Source organism: Rhea americana, unplaced genomic scaffold (genome assembly GCF_003343005.1).
Source record: "Rhea americana isolate MKP2758 unplaced genomic scaffold, rheAme1 scaffold_418, whole genome shotgun sequence".
Lineage (NCBI taxonomy): Eukaryota > Metazoa > Chordata > Aves > Rheiformes > Rheidae > Rhea > Rhea americana.
Genome location: NW_028186555.1, coordinates 277,820 through 304,655, shown reverse-complemented (window position 1 = coordinate 304,655; position 26,836 = coordinate 277,820). Strand labels below are relative to the sequence as shown.

Genomic DNA, 26,836 nt, shown 5'->3' with positions numbered 1-26,836 from the left:
TGGAAATCTCAATTTGAGACAGCTCAATGCTGTAGATACAGCACGTGCATAACAAGAATAGAAAAGTGTTATTATTTGTTCTTTACTCTCTGAAGGTCCCTACTAAAATATTTCCAGATTTGCACTGTTAAGCTTTGCTTGGGTCCCAGGAAATGTTCAAGTTAATTCCTAACATGTGTGAGGCTTTTGCAAAGTTGCCTATTATCTGTAAAGCTCTGCTCAATGTTATATGGTAAAGCTAACACTCCCGTACCATAGTGATCAGTCAAAATAGCGAGCTCCATCAAAAGAAAGTATTACTGTACCCTAAACACAAATTTAATAACTAGGCAATATTTGCAGAGTGTATTGAGAATGAAAAGTGCTGAGTTTTAGCTATTTCTTAATTAATGAAAAAATAGTTTTGGGGGCTAGAAATCTAATGATATATTTGTTTCCCTTACCCTTCTTAAACTTTATTGTTAATTGCTTGATGTGACTATAAGCTGGAAGTCCTTTTCTTTGCATCTGGAGCATAACAGAGAAAAAAAGAAGACCTGTAGTAAAAGGTGGGTGGAAAGGTTAAAATCTTTAAGATGGAAAGAGAATTTAGCTCATTCCAGCCCGGAACCAAGGACCAGGAATTTCCTTGCTGTTTTGAATAAGCTATTATTCCTGTCACTTATTCATTCACATATCTAGGCACGAAACTCTTTTCCACATCGTTTGCTTAAACCCTATGATTCATACCCTGCCCCCCACCTCATGCCCGACCTTGCTTTTTCACTTGTTTATCCTTGGGAGGAGTGTACATAGTCTCAAAGCACTAACAGAGTTCACTTGGGACCTACAAATTACCCTGCTGAGTGCCTTCCAGACATACTCTATATTTAGTGAATCTTCATRTTTCTTCTGGCCTTCTTTCCTTTGAGTGAGATATCTGTATTGTTTTCATAAGAAGAGTTATCTCTGAATACTTTGTTCAGTAAAAAGCAAATAGATAGACAAGATTTCTCCAAACTTCAACTACAATTTACTGTTATTCTCAGAGGAGAATTTCACTCAGAGGAAGGAAGTAGGAGCAGAGCATAATCTAGTAGAGACACACAGAGTCTGTTCTGCCCAGACAACTGCCGTAAATGTAAAGATTTAAGATTTGTCCAGGTACTCTACTGACACCTTGGCCTGACATCCATCTCCAGAGAAGTCACTGGCAAAATTCCTAGTCATTGACTAGACAAACTTGTTAGACTCCAAAGATGGAATTAACCAAGCCACTTCATTAGATGACTATGTCACAGAAGATGTTTTGATATTGTTCTATGCCTACACCTTCCTCCCTCCACTACACACCCATTAAGACTTCTTAGGCTTTTCTAAAAATCTGAATGAGGTATGTGTTTAGGAAACAGTATGGGCCAAACACATTCAAGTCCGTGTGACTGAGAACAGACTTCCACCTCAGATGATAGTTCTCATGTGGGCATATAAAGGACCAGATCTGCATATCCCATATACTGAAGCTGCAGTCAATCCAAACACTAAAGCTCAGCTGCAGTCAATATCTCCCTGAGACTGAGTCTCTCTCTCTCTTTTTTGCTCCTTCCTTTCCACCTAAAGACTTTCAGATGGTACTTTTGTGGGGATCAGACCATCTCTGCAAAATGTTTCAGCTTCATCTTTTTTCCCCTAAAAGAAATTTCAACAACAAAATAAATCCATCCAACCATTTTAATTATGATGCAGTAACCAAACATTCTAATATGTGTTTATATATACATATATATGTGTATCTAAAACAATAGCATATGTTAACACTTGTGAACATAGTGTGATTTCATTTTGTCCTTTTAGATTTGATTTCTTCAGATCTGACATAATGCCTTTTTCACTCTGACTATTCCCAGCAGCTGGAAAGGCCTTTGGGAACTAAATCTTCCCCAGAGCTACTCTACCTTTCACAAGGGCTGAATCAGGCACAAACCAAAAGCAAAATCTAAGGCTAAAAAAGGAATGAGGGGGAATCAGTCCACTTCTGTAACTCCAATTAGAGCAGGTGCACAGTGCGGCCTGCACAGGCTGAAGCTAATGTTTTTGGCTGCTAGCTGCAGAGTCAGAGAGYAATTAATCAAGTCACATCTGGAACTTCTTTCTCTGTTAACGTATAGCCAGAAATACAATTAGAACAAAATAGTTCTCTTTCATTCCAAATAGAAATCCATTGGTTTTGTAGTAATGATCATCTAAATGAATCTATGCAGAATGATTAGCATTCAGCAGATCACAGATGTTCAACCAGAGATTCCTGTGGCAGGCCTGTAATTGCTGGATTAGATGAAGGCTATATCTAAAGAAGAATCTAAATTCCATGCAAACTTAAGACTTACGAAGAAGACATTAGGACAATGCTCCTTGGGTCCAAATGCGTCAGGCAGATGCAATTGCTGGATCTCACAAATCACATACACTCCAGGAATAAGAATTGGAAATAATTTTTTAATTTCTCCTCCAGTTCTGATGAATAATTGTATGAAAATGAATGTCCTAAGGGTACTCTGCCAGTTTAATGTTTAGTCAAACTAGTTCTGAAATAGCCATCATAAACACAAATTTGGTTTTTGTCAGCTGCTTTAGCTGTCAAAGGCTCAAAGACTCAGAACTGTTGCCATTGGATAGACCAAGTCTGAAGCTCAGCTGCAATTTCAATCTGGCAACAGTATACTTGAAGATATTCACACAGTCCTACTCCCTGGAATTATGGGAAGAATGGCATTCATATTCACTGTCATAGGCATATATTAACCAGAGAAAGTATGTTTTCTTTATGTTAACATCAAGCTTCACCAAAGTAAAAAAAAAAAAGAAGCCTTGAAACAGAATTGTTAAGACTTTTCAGTCAGTAATGAAAAAGTACCACTGCTTTGTAATTTTGAAGACTTTACAACATAGTAGTGATGTTTACATGCATTTGGTCATGTATTTTGATTGAAGTTTTTAGCTTTATAAATATGGAAATAAATCACATTAATAATAATGTTATAAATATATAGAATTATATCTTTTTATCATGATACCACCTTATCTTAAAGCAAATTCAGCCATCTACAGTATTATATGTAGTTATCACTGATTTCTACTGCATTGTTTTACTCTCATCTTTTCTTAAACAGCTCATGTAACCATATATGGATGCAACAGCAAAATCACCAAAAATATAATTTAAGTATTTTTAGAAACCCATTGGATCTAACATCATTAGTGCAGTGCAAAGCTATAACACAGACGATTCTGTCTATCTTTGAGAATGGCGACACATGAAATGTACTTGAAAATGGTTTCAACTGTGGATAGTTTCCACAGAACTCTGATGGTGGCTGTCTCACTAAAATAAAGCTCACACATGAACATTTCTGAATGTCAGCCCACTGTGAGAGCCTGCAGGCAAATTTCCAGACCATTTGAGGACATTGTTAAAAGYCAAAAGGCAAGTTGTTGACAGGCATTCCTTGTAGCCCCAGCCTTTAAGACAATAGATAGTATGGGAGACCTTGTTTTTCAAGACTTAACAGAGGCCATACCAACCTGCAACCTGAGTTTGAATTTTTAAATACCAGGATCATTTTCATTCTACAAAATGTTGACTGGAGTGGACTGAACAAACTGAAAAAAATGATGATGCTCTGTTTGGCTTAAGCCTTCCACTGACATTAAATTCATTTTTTTGTCAGTTTAATTGAACATGTGCTGTTGCAACAGTGATTGTATATATACTGTGAAAGTGAGTGTGGGCTATATTATGTACTGAACCCCTTTCAAAATCAAATCTTTAGCTAACAATGGAGTTCTGATATTAAAAAAAAAAAAAAACAAAAAAAACCTAAAGGACATTTCTTGTAATAGCGGACAAGCCCAGGGTCTTACTTTGGAACAGGGTGGAGCAGATTTTGTGCCTACCCAGCAACACACCCTCAAAAGCTCACTGTCACTGGGGACAAGGTTAATTCAGTTTACTGTCTGCCAATTGCATTGACTTTAATGCCACTCCTGCTCAGGGAATGTCAGTACTGCTTTCCTGAACTCCGCCTGTTGAATCCAGACGAAAGCAGGCTCTCATTGTCTTCCACTGGTGGCCCCAGGAAACATGATATCACACTCAAACAAAAGCGGGAAAGCTGACAGATCTATTGAGATGGGTGTGACTGCAATACACACCTAACTGGTCAGCCACTATGGAAAAGGCTGTGACTGGCAGCTCTTCAGTACTAGATCTCCGCACTGTCCCTGTTTATAGCTATCTGTGCATACCTGGCTTTTGTTTCTGCCATGCTTATGATTTAATGAATATTCCTTGATTTCTATAGGAATTCAGTATATCTTATCGTATACAGAGACAACACACAGAAAAACTGTTGGAGTGTCTGGAATTTCTTTTCCTTTCCATTCATAATGCTTAGATCATCAGTGAAAAGCTGGACATGATCTAAAGGCTAGATAGGTTGAATGCAGCTTAACAACCAAGAAGCTTAAGCCACAAAAGAGGAATTGGTAAACAGTATACAGCCTGTTACAGCAATGGCTAGATACAAACACTTAAAAAACATGCACTCATGGATTTTAAATACTTTTTTTTGTTTACTTATATTAAACTCTAGCCTTTTCTGATGATAACAGTAATTAAAATCAGAAACATCTAACCTGTTTGTTCATAATTGCACTTAGCTTTTAATTTTGTGAATCATGAAGATCTGGAAATTGTAAAGAAAATTACACTACAATGAAGACTTCTATCTTTTCTTGCTATATTTGTTTTTTCATTGCAGCATATTCTGCAATTTTACAGCACATTACATTTTGTCTAGGGATGGACTGGAACAAACTAATTTTATCTCAATTAAATGTTTAGGACTGAGTAAGAGTAAGGTTACTGTATAAGTTGTAGGTTCTCCTTTGCAAACTTTACTTTCTATGTTACCCTGAAGAAACAGTCTAGAAAATTACAATATGGTTCGTACTGGCAGTACTTAAACGCAGAGCAAGTGAGAATCCTGTGGGAAGAGAACATGCTTGCTCAGGATTCAGCTTATGATAGCTTTAGTAAAACATCTCTAGCATTAATTTTATGAATTCTGTAAACTATATCTGCATTATTAAACTCTTAACTATATACCATTCGCAGTTCTGTCTGCTGTGACTGACACTAGATTCTGACTTATTAAAAAAATTCCTTCAGTTGTATTTGAAGTGCTATGGATAGGCTGCATACATTATGTGTTATTCTGTCTTTATGTCCACTGACTTATATCTAGATTCCACAACAGAGGGCTTATCTAAAATCAGGTATGTAAGGCCAACACTAGAAATGCCAATGTTTCCTATTGCATATGCCAGTTCACAAAGGAACAGAAAAAGTCAATATTTAGTCTATTCAGAATAGATTGTGAGGGGAAGGGGACAGAACAGATAGTTTTGAAGTAATCAGCTTTATGGAAAAGTTAATACCAATAAGACATCAGAGAAACCGTGTTAGAAAGTGCCTATGTGTTAATAAACGGCTTCTACTATTAAAAAGACTTGGCAGCAGATCCTAAATGTAAATAAATTCTCCCTGATAACTTAGTCACAGACTCACTGTAAGAAAGCTTCAGAAAAATAAGTGGTCTTATCAAAGCCAGCACAAATATTTAAATTAGCAAAGATAAGTCATAGAGGAGTCATAGTAAGGAGTAGGAATCATACATTTTATCTGCRTATGAGAAGCAAGAAAGGCAGAACATGCTGACTGCAGAAATTAAAGCAAAGACTTACCTGAAATCATCAGGCTGAATCCATAGAGAACTAGAGGTGCTAAAAGGTCCATGCTTTCCAAAATACATCCATCCAATTCTTGCAGCTGCTCATGGAATATCCTTTGATTGGGGTAGAAGGTTTACCAGTTACTCTTCTCTTGCATGGTATACTGAATCTTGTTTACAAGTCACAGGCAAGAAATTGCAGCACGGGAGCAAGCTGGAACAGTCTCATGCTGTCTGAGTACAGGGAGTTTAAGTTCCTTTTCCTGTTTCCTATGTAGATTAGGATGGGAAAGGCAGGATCTTAAAGGCATTTTTGTATCAACAGGACTGTGGGGCAGTACAAATCCTGTCTGTCCAGCAACACATCAAAATAGTTATCTGAAGCTCCTGAAGAGGCAGAAGCTTGCTGTCGGTCACAGTCTGTGAAACAGGAAAAATAATGGCATCCTCCAATAGGCAAGAGAATGCAAGTAAAAATCCCTCTGTCTAGGTGTGCTAGGTGGAAAATGCCATCGCTTGCTCACAGTGCAGATCTGCTAATTGCTCAGGATGCTGTTATCTTTTTGATTACTTATTTAATCCATATTAAAGCTGCTGACTCCAAAGAATCCCATCACCCCATAATAAATATACAAAACAAAACCCTAACAAAGCAGCTGGTTGAACCCAGTATAGAACAAAGCCAGCCACAATCCAACAAACTATCTCATTAGTTCTTATGATTTACTGGAAATAATTTTTCTCTCCATTTGACAATTGGAAACAGATTAAAAACTTGTTGCAATAATAAATTACATCCAGAGTTATTCTGAATTCAGTGGAAGAAAAATGCCATGTCACTCAAGAGGGCCTCAAAATGCAGAAGCACTAACAAAATACGAAAGAAAATTGTAAGGATACTTAGTATATTATAAGATACTCAGTATTACCTAAATTCCTATATAGAGGATAGCTCTACTCTGTTGCTTATTTAATCTGTTTCTAGCTTAGTCTATCCTCAGTTTCTCTCCAGTGCCTATTGCTTTAATTTTCCCAGGATGCATTAACCCTCTTTAGTCCGGACTTGGTTCTTCAGAAAGTTATTCTGAGTTTAGAGTGCTACCAAGAATTTCATTTAACTCTCATTCCACAGGATGTAAACAGATCACTGAAGAGAAAGCCCTGTTATGGCTTATTTGCAGTGCATCTAAATATGAAGCAATGCCTATGGACTGATGCTGACACTGATTTTGCAGTATGCAAATTGGCTAGGTTAGCTATGGTGGAAATTCACTGTTCTTTGAAGAATCAAATTGTGCTGGCTRGTCATTTCATTTGCCATAAAAAGTAGCCGACTCCAAGATAAGAGTGCACAGCAAGACTCTGCAATATTTCTCAGGAACAAGAAAAATGTAAAGTCCTGCTGAAGCTGGAAGAGAAGAAATATGTAATTATACAAGTTAGTGTGATTAGGATATGTGTCTCGCAGGGTTGTACTTCTGTTTTGTGTTTCATTGCTTCATTTTTAAGTAAACAAAAATAGCACAAAAATTCAGCAAACATTTAACTACTTGCTCATGTATAATTTTGAGCTTAAATCTGTTTCTATTCAGAAAACAGAAACAGTGGCACAGTGATTATTGTTCTCCTTGAGGTCTAATCTAATCATGGACTGAACTTTTGCTAGATTGTGCAATTAAAGGATTTTCACTGTATCTAGGTCTTTCTTACTTATTTATACATCAGCCTCACTTTTCATATTTTGAGCCTTACTTTTCATGTTATCAGAATATGAATCTTCCTAAAAGTAGCTTATGTTAAGGTCTGATCATCTTCTGACTATTGAAAAACAGAGAAGTGTGGTAGAATCGCCCATCCTCTACCAACAACCAGCAGTAAGACCATGGCAGTATCCCATCTAATAGTCCAGTTCTTGGTATTCAGTCATCACCTTGTGTTGTCTGATGCCACAAACAAGAGGATCACATATCTCAGCCTGTATTCACAATTACAGAGTACAAGAAGTGACCTTCTGTCAAAATCAGATCATCAGTAAAAAAAACCTTGGTGTCTAATTAGATGGTCTTCAGCTGACTGGTAAGATGAAAGTTTAGTACTCTTAGGAAAGTGCAAATGGAAATAAACATTTCAGAATTTGAAAATGCAAAATGGGGCAAAATGTGACACTGAAAGTCAGAATTAAAAGTACACTCACCTAGATATTAAAAAGCTATAAATGAGGACAGCAGTAAGAGGAAAATAAGATATTGCTTAGGTTTTATTTGATGAGAGGCTAACAGAGGCCTGATGATAACTGATCTGGGCAATGGGCATGTCCTTGAGTGGGTTATTAGGTGGGTTACTTTGGGAACATTCTCATTGTCCTTCTTAAGAACTTCTTGGTGAGATTCAGAAAGGTTGTCATCTCATCTGGTTCCTAAAGTGTTCCCCTCTCAGGAACATCAGTTTTATAGGTGGGTTTTGCATTCATATCTAATTTAACACCCATCAAAATAGCATATATGTTTTTTTAATTGGCTACAGCAGGAAAATAAATAGTCTTTCGACATGTAAATATAACCCTGGCACTGAATATAACTTTCGATAACTCTGTTTATTGAAAACTAATTTTATGACATGTCAAGTGCCTTGAACTCCTGACATCAGGCTTTCCTCTTTAGATAAGCAGCATGCTCATCTCAAGGACAGTCCATTCATACATGCTGTAGCACATGGAAATATGTGGGGAGGAAAAAGAAACAATGTGACTCTGCATTTCTTTAATCAGGTAGATATATTAGCAGAAAGCACATATCCTCTTCCAGTGTCTGGATATATTATACTTTTTTGGAAACAAGCCATTGCTTTGGCCTTGACATGATAATAATATACACGCTTTAGCAGCACACAGCAAAGCACTAGGAATTAGAAACAAAGCGCTAAAATTTAGGCATTGTTGCCCACTGCAGTCAGCCAGTGCGAAGCAGAGGCTCATGAATTACAGAGTTTAGGTTTGCTTCTAGCAGGTCCCATTTTGCACTATGCTGTGGAGCCTAACCACAGCCCTGAAAGCCATTTATTTTAGCTCACCTATAAATAAGAAGTAGCAGCCTCCAGGCTAGTCTTTGGCTAATCAGTCAGAACAGGGTATCTTCTAGGTTGAGGACAGAGACTGTGTGTGTGGCAGCACAGAAATGGGAAGGAGATACGGGTTTCTGTGATGAGGGATGCGGATAAGTTGTGAAAGAGATACCAGGACAGAGGACATTATGTGTGGAAGAGCTGTAATAGTGCAATGAGTGGTTGTGGGAAATATTAAAGTGGACTCAAAAGTGTAAGAGAGTCTGGTTTTTTATTTGAGAACCACTGCTGAGGATTTTCAGTTACTTCACGCTTTTTCTACTCCCTCTTCTGCATATACTTACTGAAAAGGCAACTCAGGATTGCTAAATACAGCTCTGATCAGCTTTTTATTCACCACTTCCCTTCATTTCTTTGTCAAAATGCTGGCATTTTTCATCTTTCTGGAGACCATGGTGTTGAAAATGGCTGGGTATTGAGCAGTCTATAGGATAGTCTTAGCTAAAGGGAGCTTTTACTTTCTTGTTTTCCTTGCTACTTTACCACAATAAGGCAATGGGCAGAAATTGAACCACAGGAAGTTCTGCTGGAATGTGAGGGGGAATTTCTTCCCTGTGAGAGTGACAGAGCACTGGAACAGGTTGCCCAGAGAGGTTGTGGAGTCTCCTTCTCTGAAGATATTCAAGGCACACCTGGATGCAACCTTGTCTAACATACTCTGAGTGACCCTGCTTGAGCAGGGAGGTTGGACTAAACGATCTCCAGAGGTCCCTTCCAACCTTACCGATTCTATGATTCTGTGATGCTATGATCTTGCGCGAATTTCTTTCAAGAGGGAAGTTCAACTGATGCAACCACACAGAAGTACTGCGTTGTACGCTGTACATCTGCACTGAGAGGCCTCTATTTCTGCAAAGTCTTTGAGAAAGACAGTGGCCTATTTCACTAAGGTCTAGTATAAATATTCTGGAAACACTTTGAGAGTGACTTATATTTTGCTGAAATAGATTTTATGTGGATTTTGTAGGTTTTAAAATGGCTAGTGGTCAGCTGAAGTAATGGAAGAATGAAATTATGAGGTTTGAAGCTAAAAGTCAGCAATGGTGATGGCTACTGATGATGTCAAACAAGTATATGAAGTCTAATAAGTGAGAAGTGAGCTAGTTTTATTTTAATGTGTTTGTATGAAGGGGACAAAATTGCATCCTTGATGTCATCTCTTTTTGTTCCCATTCTTTTCCTATTTTGGAGCATATATGCTTTGGTTTTTAAATAGTATGCTAAAAGAGGTGACTCTGAACACATGCTAAATTAACCCACGTTCAAGCTTTGGTTTCTCTGCCAAGACTAGATCAGATTCTTGGAGCACTAATCCAAGAGGTGTTAATTCATCTGCTGTCCTGAGGTCAGTACAAAGTCAGGAGATGAACGAGCCTGTCAAGCTGAAAGGAGAATCATCCAACATCAGGGGACCAAACCTGATACAGAAGCTACAGAGTTCATAATATTTTTCCTCTTTCTAGCTTGTTATTGCTTTTCTACTTAGTATTACTTTGCTACAACACATTCTGAAAGATGAATGAGTCTGTGCGTTTAAATGCTAACAGCTCAAAGTCCAAATGTCTATAAAATGTTAACACTGAATTGGCTTTGTAATGCTGGACAGTAATACTAAGTTTGCTTAGAGTAGCCTGTCATTAGAAATGAAACTGAAGTGTGAATCTCCAATCTGATCACTTTGGAAAAATTAATTGTGTAAACTGCTTTATATGTATTAAATTTGGAGGTTTGATTATTGCTTCCAAGGACCATTAAATAGATCATGCTAATAAGATCTCAAGGTTACTATTCCTATCCATTCAGGTTATAAAACTTTATTCTTTAAATCCTGTGCACAAGATCCTCTGTCTTCATCTCCTGGTGTTAATGTGATTCTAATGGTAACTTTGATTTGATGACTGCATTGTTTAACTTTACAGTGATTAGAATACTGCCAAGATGTGAATAGATTTTTACTCATTTGTTCATTTGTCTTATAATTCTCCCAAAACACATGTAGACATTTTTTCTTTCAAAATTAGAATATTGCTCACCAGGATTCAACAACAAATGTAAGTTAGCAATACATTTGCTATCTACTTAGCTCTACCTCCAAATTTACTTCACACTGAGATTGGCTAAAATCTTGTACTAATATAGGATAGTCACACACACTCTGTTGGTGAGCGGCAGTATACTAGTTCCTTCTCTTAAAAGTTTCATCTTTTGATTTGGTCTTAACTCTGCATGAAAGCAGGAATTGTAAATGGTAATAATAACCTTGAAAAAAGGAAATAATCATCAAACTATTTTAAATATAGCAAAAAAAAAAAAAAAAAAAAAAAAGATGAACAGAAATGACACTGAAAAGTTTGAAGGCATTATTTTGAATTATTTTTGCTCATGCATAGCTGTTGGTATGTTTGATAATACTTTTTGATCATTTCTGTTATAAGCATTACAGTGCCCCTTATTTTCTTTCTACTTATAAAGTCTAATTTTCAGAGGTGCTGAGACCCTGTGACTGCACTTGAAATCGTCTCTGTGGACAAATTGTCTCACAGTCAAAGTTTTACACTTTTCTTATTCTTTACATCGCAGCAGAAGTATTTGGCCTGATCCAAAGATACCTGTGATGAGGGAAACAAGCTCAGCCACTTCTAATGAATGTAGCTTCCAGTTAGTTTTGCAGAAAGAAAATGGGGCAGGTCATTTTTTTTTTTTCCTTTTTCTGTGGGAGGCTTCCTCCATTTTACGTGTTCGATACAGCATCAAGTTAGTCCTCCTTCCTGAAATGAGAACCTGCAGTCTAGACCATAAGTAAGGGCAAGGAACATTTCTTCCTGTGCTCCAAACTCCTGGCAGTCCCAACGAATGATAGATTAAAACTGAGATTTGAATTCAGATTGTCTCTGCAGTTGCAAAATGCTTAAAGACTTACTTCCTTTTTACTGAAGAAGGAGGGAAAAAAAAGAGATACCAGTTTCAGAATAATTCAGTTCCCATTCCCACTGGTTAACTTGGCAACATTGCCCTAGCTGGAGTTGCCACCTACTGTCTGGTGTTCAACTAGCGTTAATTGCTTTTGTGGAAGTATTCAAGTCAACTCCAAGTCAAGTCAATGCCGAGCCCTTCCCCTGCCACTCCCCCTACTCCTGACAACTGCAAATCCACCCTTCCCAGATGGCGGCCTCAGATCTGTCTGAGGCTGATAGGTTTTCAAGAAGTTCACTCAAAGCAGATGCTTAGCAGGATGGTTATAAGGTGAGCATTTTAATAGCTTTATCCTCAGGATATAAGATATTACCTATATTGTTTCATCATGAAGTCTACATTATTTCATTTGTTTTACATTTGCAGCAGAAAAATGAGAATATGCTGAAAGACTGCAATTACTTCACTTTAGAAATGTATCCCTATGATTTTGAAATAGTTGGAAGTAACTAATAAGAAGTAACTAATATTAAGGAACTAGTAAGTAACTATGTTTTCAGACAGAAATAAATAAAAAGGAATCTGAATCTTCTGCTTGTCAAGAAATTGCTCACAGGACTCTGTGCTACTTTCTCCCAAGCTCACTAATGCAAGCAAAGAAATCAACTGATTCGGAAAGAAAAAACACATTTTTAATCATAATGAGCAGCAGTGAAGATCGGATGAAGCAATAAAACCAGCAAAGGGATCACTCCTGCCACAGATACACAGTTTGCTTGGAGATATTGTGATATTCTGGAGAATGAGAAGAAGATCAGTACACTGCAATCATATCATGAGCTGGGAATAACGATCACTCCTATACTCATCCTCACACAAAGTACAAACACAACATAGAAATAATGCATCTTCTGGCTAAAGATTTTGAAACTGAAATGCTTATTTCCATGCAGTGTGTCAATAAAGTGAGATGCAGGCTGGAGTTATAACAGCAGCCTAGTATTGGATAGTGGTACCTAGTGTTCCAGCTGTTTTTCAGAGGCACATGTCATCAAACCTGGTATGCACACGCCTCAGTGTGACGATTTTTTGCTCCCTATATATGCTGCCCTCTCAGTTCATGCCCTCTCAGTTTGAAGACACTGCATAAAACAGAAAAAAAATGCCTGGGTACAAAGACCCAAATACAAAGACTGTTGAGTCATTGCCTTGATAAATACACAGGACCTTCAGTAGAAAAACGTTTATTCCATGTGTGTGCTCAATACTTAAACTTGTCTAGAAAAGTTATGGATGAGGGTTAAAGAAAGGATATTTGACTTCAGTTTTTGGGAACTGGATATGAATACAAATTACGCAGCTCAAAACTGAGAGATGCCTGTAGTATGTGCAATAATCTCCTGAAAGGAGACTAAACACCAGCTTTGCATTTCACCATTTAAATTCCATGAGGGTCTCTTCAGCCAAGAATAATACGACCATGTTCCAGGATGAACTGTTAAAAGAAGCAGTGACTGAAGACATGCTCAGGCAAAAGCAGGTAATCTGCAGACTATCAATAGAATAGGAATAAGAATAGAGAGCTGGAAAGAATGTTTTTCTAACAGACATCTGTCTGGAGAACACAACAAATCTTTACCATGCTATCTCACAGAATCAATGCCAAGGAACAAACCCACTCCTTCCCCTGAACGAATTGGACTTTAAAGCAGTCTGTTTATTGAGTTTGCAGCTTCTTTCCATTGTTCATTAAAATTTGATAGTGTAGCGTCAGTTGTATTCAAGAGACAATGTCACTGATTAATGAATGGTCCAAGTGATGAGAATATTAGACTTCAACTTTGTTTCACCAAATGACGGTCTTCCTCTGGAATAACTAAAACTCTGAGAGGAAGGAAGGGACACTACAGGGAATTTACCCTAGATAACAGACTTAGGTTTATAGAAATCCTGTTTCATCATTTCTAAATATTATATGGACATAAATATAGAGAGCAATGGTATTTGCTGAGCTGAATTTGGAAACAGTGCTCCCTGTAAGAATATTTGATATATTTGTTGTACATATTTTTCTTACATACTCAAAATGACAACCACGAATGTGGAGAAATTGAGAGATAAAAATACATATTTTAACAAGCAACACATTTTCAAATTTTCTATCTTCTCAAATTTTATAAATTGAAACAGATAGTATGCTTTTTTGGAAAGACTTCTAAGATATTAGAGCAAGTATAAATGCAGTCTCTACTGCTCGTTTCTTTTTTTTCTTTCTTTCTTTYTTTTTTTTTTTTAATAAAAGAATAGATTACTGTCTGGCTAGGATTCCCGGCTATAGTCTTCTATACTTTTTTTCTCACTGACCTGGACTAGGTTACAATATATAAGATTAAGGAAATTTCAATAGGCAGTTTGTAATTACATTACTGGCAGAATGTGAGGGAAATAAATATATAGAAAGTTTTGTTTTGTTTCAATGTTTTTTGACATTTCTTTATGATAAAGTGCACTGATACTTCTGTATCAATCCTGTTTTTTGTTTTATGTTGAATGTTCTATTCCATGCCTTTTTCTCAAAGTACAGGTCATATACGACACTGCAGCTTAAAACCTAGGGGAAAAAAACTGCAGAAAATATAAATGATTTTTCTTTTTATTTTTTATTGGTGAATACAGTAAAACTAAAATGCAGTGCACAAAGTCAGTACTAGCTATGTGTTTCACTACATTTTATTGCAATTGTCCTTATAATCATATTAAAAACATATAAAATAAGACAATGCCCCAGAAATTAATCTCCCTTTCTCTGGAAATTTTTCCCTTAGAAATTGAAAATTCATTGATACATCCTTAACATGTTTATTTTTGCCTGAGATTTCATAATATGAAAGAGTTCTAATTTAAGAGGTGCTTGTTGTCCTTAGATGTTGTTCTTCATTGTTATAAATCGCTATTTAAACTAGAGAAGGTATGCTTATACATGCTAGCAGAAAAAACACTTTCTTGTTTAGAAATTTCTTTCAAGATCAATGCGTATAATAGCCTGAACAGTCCTTTTCTAGGGAAGACTTCCATTCTGTTATGGAGTAACCGGGCTGTAAGACAATTACACAAAGTCATTGTGTAAAGCAGACTGCACCCCAAAGACAAATCCAGCAATGGGCCTAAGTAAAATCTTATGGTTTTACATATAGTATGCAATATATATTCTATTCATTTCTAAATATTCTCATTTAACATTTCTAAAAGAAGGAATATTATTAAAACCTGTAATTTCTAAAAACATGGAAATACACTTTTAAGAGCACCTATTACATTACTGGTGAGCGAATAAGCTTGGGGGACCAAATAAGCTTGAGAACTCAGCTTTCCATGCTATTTGTGCATATCTCTCATTGCTGGTCCACTCAAAAAGAAGGAAGTGCCTGGGCTCAGTTCTTGGGGTTCTGTAAAGATTCTATGAGAGCTCTGTTGTATTCTGTGATCAGCTTTCTCACGTTCTTCATGACTGGCTGATAGTCACTCTCCTGACTTTTTGTTGCTATGACTGATAAAAAGAATTAAGGAAACAAACTGACAATATAACTGTTAGCATAATCAGAGATCACAAGGTAACTATACATATTACAATAAGTTTCCTTCTGTAAGAACTGTCAAGGGTTGAAAATAATGGAAAAACTCTAATTCAATCTAAAAGATTTCCACTAATCTACTAGTTGTGAAATCATGCCTTGCATGACAAAAAAAAGATAACGTATCGAGTAACTTTTGGTTTTATGTCTATTGGCTCTTCAGGTTGCTCAGAAAGACTCTGCCCACATAGAAAACAATACCATTTCCAAACACTCCAGCTATTTAAAGCTATTTGACTGCGCACCCAAGAACTCACGCTACAAAAATCCCAGCCCAAGAAAACTGGATCATTTCTTTACATCAGCCCAAGCAGACATAAAACTGTGTAAGCATCTGTACTTGGGTAGATAGGAGAAGTTTTGGTATGGTGATTATCATTTTTTCCTTTTGTCCTAAAGGACTCTTTAGAGGGTCCTTTTTTCCCCATTAGGAAAAGTAACATTCTTGAATTGATAAAATATTCCTGTAAAACCTTCTTCATGGTGTAGATGAATGCTAATTCTACATCTTTAATGCCAGCAGGCTCTTCTTGAACTTCCTAGTGAGTCCTAAGATCTATCAAGAAGTGATCTCAGTCATGTGGAGGTAAGCTGGAGTTTACAGGAAGGTTTCACATCAATAAAAGAGGAAGAACAGTAGAATGTCCAGAAGTCAAATATACATCATGTCAAAGAATAATCCAAACATGTATTGTTGATTCTGTTGAAGTAAAAAAGAGAATAGGTTATTTCACTTGAATTACTTTGTTCTATTGCACTTTAAACTATAATAGATAATTAATACCACATAATATTCTGAAAAAAATAGAAAAAATACATATATGTACACACAAAAATCAAAGATCACTTCTACTAAAGGAATACTCATTTGTCCAAGAATTTCATTATTTTTTTTCTTTTCTTTTTAAGGATTAGAACATGAAACATGAAAACTGTGATATCTGGTATATGAAAAAATACTTTATGCAGATCCTATATTCAGCTTTTTTTCTGATGGCTAGGATATTATAGAATTGTCTGAAAGATATCCTTGTCTGAGGCACTGCCCATTATCTAACACACAACATTAGACTAGGGTTGTGAATATGTGAATATGATCTAGATTTGCTGTTACTTTCCTAATTTGTGCTGTAATTATAAAAAGTGATTTTATGCATCTTTGATATTTTATTATTTTTGTCTCCTGGATCATCTTAAAGTGAGGAATTCACTGCAGTGAATTTATGGTCCTAGAAAATAAAATAATTGTACAACTATGTCCTACTCAGATCTCTACAGTAATTACAGTAAATAGTACAAGATAAGAAGAATCACTGACTCTAAAAATATCACTGCTTTTGTTAATTTAGAAAGCTATCTTATAAAAGTCATTTGCAGCAGATAAGATTGTGCTGGTAATTTGTAAGGTCTTATATGGTTAGTGGAGGAGATAGTGGCAAGTACCTTTTCAATTAGCAGCATAGAATGAGAAAGCAGTATCACAGCTCCCCCATCCCAGTAGATTCTGCAGCTAAAGACTCTTGTTATATCTGACTAGATTTATCTCAATTTTTTCTAATGCACAATTCCTCTTTAATTAAGAAGAAATATGTAAAAATGCATAAAATATATTGTTTACTTTTTTATGGTTGGTTTTTAGTGTGTTTTCCAACTGCAAAATATTAGGCAATGTCACTATCTATATAAATTTTCAAACAATACTACTCTTGCTGGAAGATTTGAGCTAAGAACAGACAGACATAAGGATAATCTTTCAACAGATATGAAACCCAAGGCCAAAATTGATTCAACAGTAAAAACTCTTCACTGCAAAGACAAATCCTATGCTTTAAGACTCCTTAAAATAGTTTCAGACTAAAGAAGCAGGTCTCATCACATATAATATCTACTAGGTTAAGTGGAGATTTGCACAGCATTGCTTTTTCCCCTTCTCTCCTGTCTCCAGCTCCTCATTCTGTCCTGTCTTATTCTGATGGAGGAAATAGACTTCTTCCTTAATTATTACAGTGTGAGAATTTTACTGTATTTCTTAAATAAAAGGATACATTCCTTCATCATAAAGTTATTTTGCTCATGGTGCTGCCACTTCCTCTCCAAATTTGTAAGCTGAAAAAACAAAAAGAGACGTTAGTAAGAGTTAAAAATGAAAATGATTATTACACACCTACATAAAACTTCCCAAACTCTTATACCAGAACTTTTCATTCTATTGCCTGGTAATGTCAAGGTTTTTCCACAAAAAAACTAGAAATCCTATATACTGAGAAAGCCATTTATAAAGCTGTCAACAATCAATTCACACATAACTTATCATTTCATGTAGCTACTTTTTTGCAATGTATGTAAAAATACAGCAAGTAAAAATACTGCATGTAACTGCAATGGCACATGGAAACAAACAACAATTATTTCAGATTTTTGTCATGTAGGGAAACATGTAAGCACATCAAAAGTAAAAAGATAAAACTGGAGGGAGATATGATTCTCATTATACTTATATCATTTAAGCAATCTCTTCTTAAAATCAGTAAGACTTAAAATCACCAAAGACACAATACTTCCTGACACTGGCTTGGGACTCTCAGCCATACAGAAGTAACTTCCTTACTGCCATAGTTAAGTTTCCTGTCTGATGCCAAAAGCTGTGATAAGAACAGAGCTGCAGTGAGAAGATTGTTGGAGTGTGGGTTAAGTGTTGGCATGTCTTCAATTTTTTCAGCATCAACAGGAAACTAATGTGGACATTATATCGATGGCTGCTTCCTCACAATACAATTTTATAACATTAAATTGTTCTTCTGATGCTACTGTTCAGGATTTTGCTTTTCAAGATATGTAGATGTTATTTTTAAATATAAAAGAAGAAAATTTTTCTGAAACTAAATTTGCAATGGAAACTACAGTAATATTTTAGAATATACTGTATTTTACTTAAAAGCTTATTCTTAAACCAGAAGATATGACAATATTTGCTGCTTTACACAAAATACATTTTGTAATGGAGAATCAGTTACCTAGTGTACTGGTTCATGGTAAATATGGCTGCTATTTATTTTCATGATAAGGTATTTCTGATCAATTATGATTTTTACTGCATCCTTTGTGGATGTTGCTATGTGCAATACAGCTAGTAAAGGCACCTAGATTTAAAATAGTTTGTAATATAGGCCAAAGGAAATATTTAGTGCTTTTTTTTTAGAGTAACTTCTTGAAGGCCACACCTTGTACAGTTAATGGCTTATAAAATCATTGTTTTCAGTCATTTAACACCTACCTCAGGATGTGCACTCTCTCTGCATTTCAAAATGCTTTGGGTATGTCAGCTAATCAGGATCATACTTTTATTCACACTAAGCCTTTAAAAGGATTTCATAAATAGCAAAGAAAAAAATCCTTTTTGCACACACTAACGTGTGATTGCCACAGCTTAATAAAATGAATATATGTCATAGAGTTACCATTATATAGAAACTTTTAACATTATTTTGCAAATATCTTTTGCATAACCATTTTGCAAAAACTTATGGGCTGTTGGATTTACATAATTTCTGTTAATGAGAACCTGATCTTGCATGAAAAATATACAGTACTCTGAAGACTTGTCATGAGTCTTTGGAGATTTATATCATCATCTCACTTATTTCACAATAATCATATGCTGTGAGAAGTATGCACACATGCTCTCACTCTTCTACTCTATAAAGTTAAATTCAGAAGAAAGTTATCTTAACTAGGTACAAATGCCACCTTCACCTTGTAACTGAATTAGAAAAAGTAATCGTTCTAACATAAGGGACAAAGTACTCAATAACCTCAAACAATGAAAGTGAAGAGAAAATAAATGAATCAATTCCTACTCTGTTTCTAGTTTACAAGTTTATCCTGTTTCCCTCTGTACATACATACKTACATGGAAAGTTCTGTTGCCAAAATATAGCAATTTATTATATTGGAAGAATCAATGCTGCTCTAGACTTATATCAATATCTACCCTCCTGATTCACTTCTAAAATATAAAGGTAAATATACTCATTTACCAAAGTTATGTGGATTTTAAAAGGCCAAAATGAACCTCTATAGGAAGAGAAAGGACTGAAAATGGAGAAAAGAAATTCTAACACAAGTAGCAAAGAAGGAACTTATCACCACAAAGTTAAAAGTGATCTTATCAATTAATTGTGAGCTTTGTTTTTTTTGGTAGTTTTTTTCTTAGTTGGTCCTCAAAACTTCTGAAGCAATTTCAACACAACTGAAGAGGAAAAGGGGGACAGTTCTGAGCAAAATTAATGCAAACACTTAATGGAATTTTACATTTTTTAAGGCCTGCACTCAGTAATTTTGAAATCCAAAACTAGAAATAAATTGGCATGGCATTAACTTTTATTTAAATGTAGAAAATTTGTATATATATGCACTTACATCACATAACTTTGAAAATTCACTCAGAGGGAATTGACTGATTACTGAATCCACACAGTCCTTCATGTATATGAAAAGACTAAAACCATGACAGCAACAACTCAGGACATTATCTGTATCTTGAACAATACCTGAGAATGAGTCTCATTCTCCTGCAGCTGTTTCTTTAGAGTTTCATACTCTGAATTCAAGCGTTCCATTATTTTCTTGAAAGCACGGCTACGTTTTGTCAAATTTTCTTTGTCATCCTGGAGTTTCTAGTTAGAAAAAAAAAGATTAATGGATGAGTTCATTTTCTGCAGGCTAAACATAAATTATTCTAATACCACTCTCAAGATGCTTCTGTTTCTTCCTCTTTGAACATTACCACATACCTAAGTAACCCAAAGAGCATTTCTCTAACAATGCATTCTCTAAAGATAATACTCAATAGCTATGGCCAAGCTGTGGCCTAGACCTTAGTATACCACACAAGTGGAAACTCTGATTGTGTGAAATTTATCATGTGCCCAATAAGTACGCTAGATGGACTTTGTCTTAAAGTAAATTAAGGACATGCATGATAGATTTTTCTTTTCATTTGGGTTCTGTGTTTAGACTACTAAATTCAAGCTTATAGGTAGTTTACAGCAGAAAAGGTCAGATGGGTCAGTAAAGCAAGTGAAAAATTTTGCAGAAGGAAATTATAGAAAAGTATCAACTGATAGCCTGGCAAATACACTCACGTATTGTCATATATACAAACAACATTTGGATTCACCTGCACTGCTGTGCAAGCCAGTTTTCAGCTATAATTCTCAGTCACAGACCCGGATTCCCCTATACTAAGTTCTGAAAAAACACACAAAAAGTACATTTTCTGCATAATTCTAGGTTTCATTCCTGTTACTACCTTTTTCTTCTCTTCTCCAGCTGCTTTCAGAGCTGGCAAATTATTATAAATCTCCAACTCCTTTTTAGTTTGTTCAATTTTGTCTTTAAGAGAAGCCAGTTCATCAACCATCTTGCCTTCCAAGAGTTCCATCTTCTGCAGATCCATTTGCAGTCTTTGACTCTCTAGATCACAAGATACACAGTCTCTGAATAACAATACTTTTTATTTTATAATATATTACTCAGTTTATAGAAGTTTATGTTTCACTAAAGCATTTGTGTGCAATATGTAATTATTCTGAGGAACACAGATTCCATAAAGTTATGACTTAAAGGGTCTTCATTTGTAAAGAGCATTTATATAGACACTACAAATTTCCATACCTGTAAAAGGAAGGATTTAAAATACAAGGTTTGGAACTGTATTACATACTTGTGATTCAATATTTAGGCTGCCTGTGTTTATAAACAGCTTAAGATGACACTTCCCTTGTGACCTGAGTATTTTGTAACCACCTATAATTTCACTCTGAAGTGGCTGGTATTGGCCAATGGCAGATCCTAAAACAAGACCGATTAGGCCAGTGATCTACTTATTTTGTTCCTACAGCATTACAGTTTCAAGAGCATGATCAAGAACCTTGATAAATTAGGTCTTCAGCATTAAAAAGAATTAATAATAAAATTCTAAAATAAAAGAAAAGAAAGAAATGGCTTCAAAAACAACTTTCAATTTTCATAAAGATTTATATCACAGCATTTTTGCTTTAATATTATTGTTATTCTAACATTATTATTATTAACATTATCATTATTTAAAAATAATACCTAAGCCAAAATGCTAGAAAAGATTTTTTGACTCTGCTATTCATATACTGATAAAAACTAGAGTGAGACAGAAAAAAGCAATTCCTACCTAGTCACACTTTCTAGAGAAAAGGGAAGAAACTGGAATTTTATCCTCACCCAGCAATATCCGCAGTGAAAAATAAATAAATAAATAAATTTCAAAACTTCTCTAGGGGAAGAGACAGGAAGAGGATGCAGCCCAGTTCCTTCTGATATGCYACGAAGTTGCAGCATATAGCCGACAGTGTGTACACAGTAGCAAACTCTGAGACCAAACTGCTATGACCTAGGGAAATGTTTTTGGGAAACTGTGCCATCAGCACTTTTGTTTACTCTTCATAGTTTCCTTTTCTTTCCTTTATTATTATTATTTTTTTAAGGCTGTGCTCATGCACTTTTCATACCATTATTATGGCAAGAAAATGTAAAAATCCAGATTTTAAAAGAATCATGAAGATCAAGGGTTAGAAAGTACTTCAACTGTGGAAATTGAATATTTGTCGTATTTCTGAAAGAATCTGAAGTTGTTTATTACAGTACCTCTGTGACCCCTAGCTTTAATAATTTTTCTTATGAATCATTTAAAATATCTGCTGAAAATTATATACTGTAACTCCTCCTCTCCCCATGCTAAGAAAGAGCTACATCTTTCAATAATATCCCTTTAATGCAATATGCTTCAAGTAAGTTCTTACATTGTAAAATAGTAAGAATTAATGCTTACACAAAATAACAAATAATCATATTTGAACTTATAATGTATAATCTAGCTTTTTACACTAAGTTACAACTGCAAAATGCACATTTGCAAACAACTAAGTGAACATAAAACATTCAACTGCAAACAGAACGATTAATTTCAGTAGTATATTTTTGTATAATAACTGCTTATGTGTACATATATAAGTCACAATATAAGTTCCTATTTTGTAAGTTACTACCAAGTACAGACTATAATGGTCATCTAACAAAATGTTTTATGATCCTTCATTCCTGCCCCTTCCTTTCAGTCAAACAAACAAGGAAAAGTTTGCTGAACCAATAATGCTACTGGCAAGGGTTTAGAAATTATGTGAATAATTCCATTATAAAAAGTGCAGGCAAAAAAATAAATAGATACCTATTACGGAAAGAAAAATATTGTCTGCTTTTTGGAATTACAGGCAAGATGTTAAAAATTCTTAGACTCAATTTTAAGTGAGCAGTCTCAAAATGAAGCTAATATGGATATTCACTTTGCAGAATCAAGACCAAGAATTTAATCCTTAGGACTATTTACACTATAGTTGTCAGTTACTGTCACGTGGTACAGACCCTTTGAGAGAAGCACAAACTGTAAGTGATACTAAGAACTGTATTTACAAAAAATGTATGGTTAGTAAATTCTGCAGCTCTCTAATTCTGTTTATTAAAAATTATTTTAAAACTGTGAATAACTTCTATTTTGAAGGGAATATTTATAAAATCAAACTTCTAGCTCAGTGAACATTACACCACTGTGTTAAAATATATTTTTATAACATATATCTGTGCAAGCAAGCTAGTCACTTATTCATAATAGTAAGGGAAACACTTGCTAGGAAAATATACAACTTGTTAATCATACTAGTTGCAAATGATCAACTTGCCACTGTATTTTAATGTTCTGAGATCACTAACTTTTTATGTGTTATTAGTGTAACAACTCAGGTAATTTTAATTTATTAAAGGAATTTGAATTTTTTAAAGGAACAAATTTGAAAATTCATTGCTTATCTCACCTGTACTCAGATTCTTAGCAGTGCTCTGTGATTTCTGCATTTCACTTGATTTGAAAGTGAGGTCTTCCTGCATAATCTTCAGCTCTTGATTGGTAACAGATGAAATTTGTTTCATACGATTCACATTCTGTATATTACCAATAACAATAATGAAATGTTTTGTACTTTTGAAACTATGAATGCAAACTGATACATAAGAAAGAAACTCTCTTAGTACATTATCTATTATTTGCCTCTTCTACTAAAAGATTGAAAATATTATTAATAGTCTGAAATGATTTAAATGTCATTGACACCTGATATACGAGGAGAGGCTGAGAGAGCTGTTCAGCTTGAAGAAGAAAAGAGCTCTGAGAGGATCTTATCAATGTTTATAAATGTCTGATAGGAGAGTATCAAGAAGATGGGGCCATAATCTTCTTGGTGGTGCCCAGTGGCAGGACGAGAGGCAACAGGCATGAATGGAATCAGAGGAAATTCCATCTGAACATGAGAAAACATTTCTTTGCTGTGAAGGTGGTCAAACACTGGAAAATGTTCTCAGAGAGACTGCGGAGTCTCTACTCTGGGGATATTTGCAGATTGCCTGGACACAGTCTTGGGTAACCTGCTCTACCTGACCCTGCTTGTGCAGGGAGTCCAGATAATCTCCACAGGTGCCATACAACCTCAACTCTTCTTTATGATTCTGTATCATTACCTAAGATACAGTATATCATATTAAATTGGTGTAGGAGACCATTAAAATGATGAATCAGTCAAAACATTTTATGACAAAGTCTATGGGAACTAAAAATGTTAAAAGGGAAAATATTTTTAAGAGTAAAAAACAATAAAGACTGCATATCTAAACAACACTTTAAAGTGTTTATGTTAAATATAACACAGCAGGGTACTCCAGGCATAACTGGAATAGTGTCAGTGATCACAATATACCCATGAAATGAGATTTGCAAAATATTACAAAAACAATAGTTTTATTTGTAGTATTCTGAAATGTTTTTGCATGAATATAATGCAGTTCATTATAACAATGATGAGTATAGCAATGATACAGACATTYCCTATATTGTTGTCATCTAATTTTCATGAATGCAATGCTTTCCCTAGAAATAATGAGAAATTAAATAAATCATTTTTTTTACAATTGTACATGTTATCTTTTTAATCTTCTTAAAGTTTATTATGTAAATATGTACTAGATAATACATAAACACCATCTTCTGCTTACCCCTTCTGTTCCCTGTTCTGTGTTTCTAAATTCCTAATTTACCACAGCAGGAAGGAAATGCACTTACCCTACTTGAGTGCTCCAAGAGTGCAATAATGTTGGCTTCTGTTTGGGCCTTTCGTTCTAATTCCTGGTTCTTTACTTCTTCAAAAGTCTCAAGAAAACCTAGAGATCAACAAACAAGATAAAGGTGGGTGTTGTTTATAAGGGTACAGCACAAATCCTAGAGGTTCTTAGCTAAAATTAGGTATTAAATTGATAAAAGTGCAAAATTTCAGGCAGACTACAAGATGAATAGTTTACTTAAAAGACTAGTGGTAGAGACCTTGAAACTTGTCAAGTTATGAGTTGGCATGACAGACATGAAAAAATTTTCAGGGATATGTATTTGACTGATTAATGGAATAAGGTGGTCACTGTCTTGGATATTACTGAGGAGCTGCATACAATGAGGGAGGAAAGAGTTTCATCACTATCATCCTCATTTCTAATACCCCTTCTGAATGCTYGTCCCAGCAGCTGTTGGTCTTCATTTTTCTGAATGCTACTAAACTAGGATGGCAAATAAAGGAAACAGAGAACTTCATTATCTCTAATAGGTTGAATGAAATTGCAAACACTACTTGGGTTCTGGGACTGATAACCACCTAATATCACCTCTTTCTTACCATGTAATTTCTCTTCACTATTTTTCTCCTGTCTTAAGTCTTTACTTTTACATTCATTCTAGTAAGTATCTGACAAGATAGTTGCTTGGTGCTATGCACTCTTATTTGTGCCCTAAGCATACTGAATTGAATTATGATGACAGATATACTGAAGAAAGGTGCTGGACACATCACCAGTGTCAGAAGTCCAAGAAGATTCTACCCATGGCTATAAATTATGATCATCCATCACCTGCTGGCTCTCCTGCTGGAATATGGTTCATATACATGGAAGCACTTTAGAGGTAACTTAAGAGGTTATACACTTCTTAAATGGATAAAAATAGGGAGAAGTATTTCTCTGAGGAATAAGTAAATTCCAGATAAAGAAATAGAGAAGAAATAGATAAGACAGAAGAGACTATTTAATGGAAATATTGACGGATCCCCGATTCAAAGAAGAAATGAGCAAAAGGATGATCACACAGCTTCTTTATTTTTCAAAGATCCTCTGATTTTTAGATTTGTTTCTAGTAAAATATCTATGGACAGGAAATCTATTGCAATAGCTGACTTATCATCTGGAAGCTGTCCATGAAARGGTTAAGTGAGATGCTTTCATAAAGTACAGCTTCTTAGATTTCCAGAGGTGAAAGTGTGTATTATTGGAGTAAGGAGACAGTAATACTCAGAAGAGTATCTCTGAGGCAGACATTTCAGGATGAAAGAAGATTATTAGAGATCAATGGCATTAGAAAACACATCTGCAATGTGCATAGCTGATCTGCTAAAAGCAATGACTAGTTCTGATGCAGATTAGATCTGATGCTCAGAAAGTCAAGATAAAGTTTTGGTCTACCTCATATCGACTGATGAGTGTAAGAACAGTACTTGACAAATATGTAAAAAGGTCTTTCTTCTTCCAACACTGCTGTGAACTAGTAATCAGAAATATAGCTAAAATAAAGTTTAAGCAGCCTACGATTGATAAAAGCAAAACAAGTCTAAAGTGCTAGATAAGATCATTGCTGAATCTGATTTTCTCCAGCACTCAGGTTGCAAACAAAGCTGCCACTAGAAGCAGAAGTTTGTTTTCTCTCTGTGATGAAGAATTTGTCTCAATGAACTTGTCACACCATTTACTGCTGAGAAACATAGCCAGATAGGAATTTTCTTTACTAAGAGCATTGTTAATAAAATACAGTAGAACAGAAAGGCTGTATGGAAAATAAACACATTGAAATTCTTACTTAATAGTTTTTATTATAAATATTTGAACTGTTCTTTCCTTTTCTGTTTAAAAGAAAAATGAAGGCGTCATTTGTATAAGCCGAGTCACTCATAAACTAATATAAAGCTTTGAATTTCATTTAACTCTTCAGTATTCTAACAGTGAGCCAAGCCTTTATTAACCCCTCTCTTCAGGGTTGAGTCACTTCTTTTCAACACAACAGATAATACCATGGCCTTTGATGCATTTTGATGCATTTTCATGCATCAAATATTGCATTTTCAAGAGAAAATACATGCATGCATTTTGTTTTAAGTAGCTGGCTGCAATCTCTCTTGATTGACCTACTTATATGCTTCCAAGGATGCTGTAGGCAGTTGGGATACTAAT

General features: G+C 35.2%; 2 protein-coding genes across 9 annotated transcripts in view; both read right to left on the bottom strand.

Moving 5' to 3' along the window:
* Positions 1–6,008, bottom strand: part of TEK (TEK receptor tyrosine kinase) — a 36,805-nt gene extending 30,797 nt beyond the window's left edge. For all 5 annotated transcript variants that reach the window (XM_085314961.1, XM_085314964.1, XM_085314962.1 and 2 more), the window contains exon 1: positions 5,785–6,008. In XM_085314961.1, coding sequence (XP_085171087.1) covers positions 5,785–5,836 — 52 coding nt within the window. In that variant the 5' untranslated portion in view covers positions 5,837–6,008. The remainder of the gene's footprint in view (positions 1–5,784) is intronic.
* Positions 6,009–12,474: 6,466 nt separating this feature from the next.
* Positions 12,475–26,836, bottom strand: part of IFT74 (intraflagellar transport 74) — a 42,634-nt gene continuing 28,272 nt past the window's right edge. For all 4 annotated transcript variants that reach the window (XM_085314960.1, XM_085314958.1, XM_085314959.1 and 1 more), the window contains 6 exons: positions 24,636–24,733; positions 23,338–23,464; positions 20,748–20,911; positions 19,987–20,112; positions 17,482–17,542; positions 12,475–15,351 (listed from right to left, as the gene is read on the bottom strand). In XM_085314960.1, coding sequence (XP_085171086.1) covers positions 15,236–15,351; positions 17,482–17,542; positions 19,987–20,112; positions 20,748–20,911; positions 23,338–23,464; positions 24,636–24,733 — 692 coding nt within the window. In that variant the 3' untranslated portion in view covers positions 12,475–15,235. The remainder of the gene's footprint in view (positions 15,352–17,481; positions 17,543–19,986; positions 20,113–20,747; positions 20,912–23,337; positions 23,465–24,635; positions 24,734–26,836) is intronic.